The sequence below is a fragment of the Eurypyga helias genome, unplaced genomic scaffold (genome assembly GCF_000690775.1).
Source record: "Eurypyga helias isolate BGI_N326 unplaced genomic scaffold, ASM69077v1 scaffold47430, whole genome shotgun sequence".
NCBI lineage: Eukaryota > Metazoa > Chordata > Aves > Eurypygiformes > Eurypygidae > Eurypyga > Eurypyga helias.
In genome coordinates, this window is record NW_010225971.1 from 1 (window position 1) to 7002 (window position 7002).

General features: G+C 43.0%; 1 protein-coding gene across 1 annotated transcript in view; it reads left to right on the top strand.

The window, feature by feature from the left end:
• Window positions 1-1699: 1699 nt before the first annotated feature.
• LOC104509173 (E3 ubiquitin-protein ligase MARCH7-like) overlaps window positions 1700-7002 on the top strand; it is a gene marked incomplete at its 3' end in the record, with an annotated part of 13795 nt that continues 8492 nt past the window's right edge. The window contains exons 1-2 of the mRNA XM_010151030.1: window positions 1700-1927; window positions 6375-6533. Coding sequence (XP_010149332.1) covers window positions 1700-1927; window positions 6375-6533 — 387 coding nt within the window. The remainder of the gene's footprint in view (window positions 1928-6374; window positions 6534-7002) is intronic.

A 7002-nucleotide genomic window follows, 5' to 3' on the forward strand; every position in this document is an offset into this window, starting at 1 on the left:
CCCGGTCTGCGCCTCCCTGCGAGGAGCTGAGGGCAGAGCGGCCGGCGCTGCCCTTCGGCCCCGCTTTGGCGCTGACCTGGGGCGCGGGCCGAGGCCTGAGCGAGCTGCGGGCCGAGGCCTGAGCGAATTTGGCCTGACCAAACCCAGCTCAGGAGTTTAAATGTGATCTGGGAAATTTCATGCATTCATGATTTCAGGTTCCTAATCCAAGTCAGGCAAGTGAGATTCAGGTTCCTGAACTGGTGAGGCCTTTGGCAAAAGTGACTGGGTTGCTGATGTCGGAAGCATGGTCTAGAAGCTGCTGTACTCCATTGTACAACTCGGTAGCTCTTTTGTACATGAATGTAAACGTTTGCTTAAACTTGGAATGCTTTATGTTCTGTATATTTTTTTAATTATACCCAAAAATATACTACTTGCAAGATGAAGCATTTTTGCTGCTTTCCCTTGTGACCTGTTGTGTAAAGCTGGCAACTGAACATGTACTGTAACAGTGGTTCAAAATCCTTCCCTTAAGGACGTTGCCCTCACTGTCTGACCGTGTGCTCAGCGGAGTTCTGTACAAGCTGGCTTTTGCCAGGCAGGATATGGAATGCTGCAGGACTTGCAGCTCTGATGGAAAGTCCTGAGTCTGTGAACTCAACTTGAAACTGCAGGCAGACGTGAGTTGGGTCAGGATTGATGCAGCAGCTTTTCACAGGCTTTTATTGATGAGCATGGCTGATGTGTGGAAAAAAAAAAGGGCTTCAGTGATTGATAGTTTTTGTCTGATCTAGCTGTTCGTATTCTCAGAGAGTTAGGCTACAATTAAAAGTGGTTAAATAACCAGATTGTACTGTGTCTGCAAATGGCGTTACACCAACAGAGCCCTTGGCCATCTGGGTTAGGTTGGTATCATGCAACTCTTCTCTAATCACACCACTGAGAATACTGCAGTTTTTGAAATTTTCTTTTATTCAAGAGCTGCCTTTTGTGGTCTGATTCTGTCTGTACCAGCCTGAGCAGGAAGCATCTGAGAATGTTGGCAAACCAGCCGGCTAGCGATCTAGAGTTTCTGAGCTGCATGGAATCAGCTATCCTTTTAGGGACAGGAATGATTACAGGATCATTTCTCAGTGGAAAAGGCACCAGCATTTCTTTTGAAATGCCTAGAAATAGTAAATGAGCAACTCAAAGGTACATTTATATATACACAAAAGAGCCCACGCTGTCTCACAGGTACAGTGATTTTCATGGAGTTTTCCTTGGAGAAGTTCAGTATTTCTTTGAGGCAGGTAGACTGCAAATGTATTTTTTTCACAGGAGGGTGAAGTTTCATAACTTTAACCATGAAGAATAAGTCTGAATCTAGTTTCTGCAAGTGTTGAGATGTAATTCATTAACAAAAAAGTAATATATAAATTGAGGAAATCTGAGGACTCTTTTTCTTGACTTCTGGCTCAGTTTGTGTTGGTACTAGTGCTGCAGAGTTCTTAAGGGAGTCCCACTTGGAATATAATAGCAAGAATATATTGCAATATAATAATAAGAATAGCAAAATGGGATATGTTTCTAGTTTTCTAGGACATAATGGGAGGAGATGTAAAGAAGAGGTTACAAAACCTAGGGTAAGAACTCATCTCTCCTTACTGACGCACAGTCTGACCACAGCACTGTGTAAATATTTGTATGTGAGTCATGTTTTTATGATACACTCAGAATGACATGTACGTGTTTTGCATGTGGATCCCTGCTTCTAAAAATAAAAATAATCAGTGTCTCCTTATACAGGATAAAAAGAATGGAGTCAAAACCCTCAAGAATTCCTCGAAGGATATCTATTCAGGCCTCCAGTTCTTCACTCGGTTCTAGAACCTTGACTGGAAACAATGTAGCTGATGCATATGGTGCAAGAGGATCTTCACGGAGATTAGAATCCGGATACCAGGTAATGTGTTTTGTCCCTCTGTAAATTATAAATTAATTTCTTGTCTGTTTTTCACCAATAAGAACCTTAAAACACAGGAGGGAAAAAAAAAGAAGGAAGTGACACCCAGGGCCTTGCATTTGTGAATGAAACCCAAGATCAGCTTTAAGATGCCAGGACTTGCTGACAGGCCAGTGGCAATGTTCTGCAGTGGGAAATGGTAGTTCTGGGTTTGCCATCTCTACCTGCACCTTTCAAAATCAGCAGTTGGAATGAAGGGCATCCTGATACCATGGGTCTGTTTTGGCATTAGTCACTGCAGTCTTGAAACTGAGTAAATGGGCTTTTCTGTTGAGAGGAGGGGAGGATTTTGGTTGAATTTTGGTGTGTACAGGGCATTACACCTCCTGTGTGGATAACGCAAGAAGTGCGGACTGTGGTGCGGTTCTGAGCTGACGTAGGTGGTACAGCTCTCGGTACCTGTGTTCCTGGCGTGCTGTGGAGGTGAGATGACCTCTGGGCTTCCATCACCCTTTGGGCTGCATGTGGAGAGACAGCACGGGGGAAGGTGTTGCTGCTTCCAAGGCAACATCTTACACTAACCACATTGCTGTTGTGGGGAGAGGAGCTATGCTCAGCAGTAAGTCACACTTCACAGGCACTTTGACTTTGAAAGTGTGAGAAGGGGAGTAGAGATTAAGCTACTTCAAAAATTAGTTTGAGACACTTGTAAATGATATTGGCTGTTTGGCTCAAATCTCTTATTATTTTGGTTTTGCGCCTGTCAGCAATTCTCACCTCAGGATTGGACCCAGAAATGTAAGTCTTGGTCTTTGAAATCACAGGAACTGAACTGTGTGATTAAGATGTTCATATGTTTTGATACAATGGTTGGAGTGTGGTCCCTGCTGAGAAGCTATCTGCGACATGGTATAACTGTGTTATGTAATACCTTTCCAGAAACAATTTTACAAGTAATAGAGCATTCATTATTTTTAGCACAATTACAAGTATATGTGTAATGTTTGCCATACCTAGCGCACGTGTCCATTAGTATGTGGGCTCTAGGGAGTGTCTAAGGGTAGTCTTCAGGCGGGTTTGCTTTTTGGATTCCTATATGTTTATTATACATTTATAAATTTATTAAATTTTGCTGTCTGCTTAGCAAAACCAAATCAGAAAGTCTTCCTGGTTCTGTAGGGGTTTATGGACAGTCTACACATCACACTGAAAGCTGTTGATGAGAAGATAAGTCTTGAGCTTCCCTGGTGAAGTTGGACGTGTTACTGCTGCTCCGAAATGGTGACACGAGTTCTGTACTTTATATTATTTCATTTACTACCTGAACTGCAGTGTGTTCACTGCTCTGCCTGTTACCTTGTGGCTATTGCCAGTTGAGAAAAGGGCTTCTCACCTGAGGAATGAGCTTTAGAACACTTTCCAGTTAAAATAAAGGGGAAAATAATTGTATAGCAGATTTGTACCCCTCCTTTCCACCCTAATTCATAAAATGTAGCCTGAGAGCTTGTTACGCAAGACTAGTGCTTAATGATAAAAGCGTAGGCAAGCTCCCTCTCTTGACAGACTTGGGTATGTATGGAACCAATGCTGTCGGTGCTTGTAGGTGAAGATGGCAAGGGGCTGGGGCAAGAAAAGCAAATAGTCTAAATAGGATTAAGTCCAGTCAGATAGGAATGGAATGGGAAGGCCTTTTCACTTTGTTCAACTATTAAGAGCTGTTTCAGTTCCAAATAATTTCAAAGATTTGTCATTTAGAAGAAGAAAACCTGTATGGCGGTAAGTAGTGCTTTGGGTACATAGAAGAAAGAGAACTTGGAGATGTGGCTTTTTACTATCAAGGCATTACTGCAGCTGGAGCATACCTGCTTATTGCGTGACTGAGCAAGTCAGGCTTGGAGTATTTGGGTTTGACTAGGGCTGGGAAAAAAAAAAGAAGAAAGGTTTCTATCGGGTGGGTTTGTTCTCCTTCCCCTTCCCTTTCTTCCATGCAGGTAAGGATTCTTGTATGTCACACACCTTTGAGATCAGTCTGGGTAGTAGCGTCTGCTCATCTGAGGAGGCGTAGCAAGCAGGTTAATTGTTAGTCTGATGTGTGTGACACAGCACTGATGCCAGGTGACTTCCAGTACAAAAGTCAAATTGGCGTTATGGTATGAGAAAACAGTCTCTGCGTTATGATACAGCATTGTTAACCATTTCCTGAGAAATGAAGTGTGGGTTTGTGTTTTCTGGGGGGATTTTTGGTAATGGAGCAGTAGGGTCAAGTGTAATGTATAAGATTGTTTGGAATATTTTCCCGATCACGTTTTTCTGCTGCTAAAAATAGACACCAAAACCAGAATACCTTGTGTAACGATCTGGGTTAGCTTCTGCCAAGGGATGTTAAGTGGTCTGCAGATGAACTGAAGGACGAAAGCAAATTGAGCTTTGTCTCCATTTCAGGCAGAGCAGTTAGGTTGAGCTTTCTTGACATCATGTCTGATAATCTACTTTTTCTTACACCCACTTTTTTGATACCCAGCGTGTTGCTTTTTTTTCTTTCTATTTTGGCCTTGGGACATCTTTCAGAGAAACGAGCACAGCACAGAGATGACGCAGCTTCCAAAAGCTGTGGTGGTGTTGGAACGGGTAGATGGTGCAGTTCCATTCGCTGCCTTTCCATGCTGTGCTGGTGTGAGGGTGTTATTCGTGGGTTAAAGTCTGTCCCACAGTGATCCAGACACGTACTCTTGACATTCTCAGATCTTCAGACTCTAACAGCTGGAGAATAGGCAAAGACAGGTATTTCAAGGTCGGTTCAGTGTGCAGCTATGGCTCATGTCAAAGAAGCTTTGAGTTTATCTTAAAGTAAAAAGTTGTGTAGTCTCATGCCCTTGGGCAAATTCTCCATATGAGAAAATTTACTGGCTGGTACCTTTATTTTCAGGTTTAATTTTGCTTGTGAGAGTGATGAGCATGAATATTCTTCAGCTTTTTAATCCTAATACAACTTTAAGAAATAGTGACAGAAACTACTGTAGTTGCAGTATTAATAGTTCATAGAAAAAGGATGGACAAATAATCACTTCGAACTCAGCTATAATGAAGTGGTTGACTTCTGTTAATTCTGTTTTACTAATTTCAACGATTATTCTGCGGAGAAAATAAAACTGCAATGTCTTTGCTTAGTTATCACCTATTCACTGAAATTTGAGTGAAACCAGCAGTGTAGATCTTCATCCCTTAAGTTACCTTTAAGATAGTTGGATTGGTATGTTCAGCAGTTCCCAGTCTGCTTATTAGAAACTTGCCTGTGTAGCCAGGGTGGAGGTTGGAGTGTCTAAGTGTCTTGGCAGAGCAAACCCAAAAAAAACAGCTACAGTCATGGCCCTGCAGACGTCAGACCAGATAAGGTGAGTGCTCTGTTCTGGGGTGACGCACAGGCTGGTTATTTGCAGGACTGCTTTGCAGTGGTCTCTTAGTTCGTGATGCGTATCAAACTGGGGATTCAGTGTCTGTGCTGTGTCTGGAATCGGCTCCTGGAGCTGTTTACCTTAATTCTGAAGCTCAAAGTGCTTTTGTCCCCAGTGCTGTTCATTGCTTCGTAGTGGTCTTCAATGGGAGTAATTTAGAAGAAACTGAGAGACATAAAAGTTACGGTTTTGTAGCAAAACATGGAAATGTTTGCTGCTTGCATGAAATGTAATTGGAATGAATAATGACTAATTAGCAAGCCTTCCCTACGAGCAGCACAACGATGGATTATTAGAACAGGCTGCAGAGAAGTACAAAGCGTAAGCAGTGGCAAAAGGAGGTGTTTTAAGACTCGGAGGAGATAGTGTGTCATTCCCAGTAGCGTGGTGTATTGAGGAATAGCAGCTTCATGGCATGCTTTACAGTTGTTGTCCCATCTATTATCCTAGGACAGGTTGCACTCCTTATGTAAAAATAATTACCTGTTAGTAGGCACAGAACATGGTTTTTCTTCTTTTTCTGTCCTCTTTCACCCACTCCTTCTTCTATTAGAGCGATGAGCAGGGCAAGACAGAGCTTACCTCAGTCGCCAGGCAGCCCCTTCTGCTGGGGCACTGTTGCTGCCACGGAGGCTCTTTGTGCGTGGGGGGTGGTGGTTAATGAACATTCGACAGTGAGGCCCTTCGTTCTGCCCTGTTGCTGGAGTAGCTGAGTTGGGACAAGGCCTCAAGCCTTGGACTTCAATTTTTTACTGTCCACAGTCAAGAGGACGGATGAAGGAGGTGAGAATTGCTTGACAGTAGTTAAAAATTTTTTCTTTGTCAGCGACTCTCTCTCAAGACTGTTCTGCTTCTGCTTGTCTATCCCTTGAAGTTTCTCATGAAAGGTTTCCAGATTTGTTAGTACCTCCCTTCCCTGTATTTTCAGTATTGAGATCAGATACTGAGCTCATTGTGGGTTACAAAATGCCTATCATAAGAATGTTACTCTCCAGGAATCCAGTGTACTGAACAGTTCCAGCAGAGACTGGGGGATCGGAGAGAGAGACGCCCACGAGACGCCCTGGAAGCTTACTACATCCTCTCCAACTCGCTACTCAGGGACACTTGAGCATCCACATTCTGGAAGATTTTTGGGAAGCAGAAGCAGATTGGTGAGAACTGTTAATGTCTAATACTTAAACAAAAAAAAAACCTGCCACAGGTTCACCTCAGCCTTCCCAGCGTGCAGAGCTGCCAGCAGGGTTCCCTGTAATGTTTTGGGACAAGTAGATCTTCCAAAGTCAGGAGGGAGGGAAAGCAAGAACATAGTGGTGTGAAGAACTTACTCAGAGGGTGAAAATAATAATGTCCAATATTTTTACAAAAAAAAATGTGAATTGAGAGTGGCTCTGCAGGTATCAATGGAAAAAGAGAACAGGAGGGAGTGACTCGAATCCCATTCGTGTTATACCTACAGATGACAAAATTCATGTTACTTATACTCTGCTTGTTCCATCAGGTGTTTCGGGGGGGGGGAGGGGGATGTTGTTAGATGGTACCAACTTTCTGAGTTAACACCAAGTTTATGATTTATAGAATCACAGAATGGTTTGGGTTGGAAGGGACCTTAAAGGTCATCCA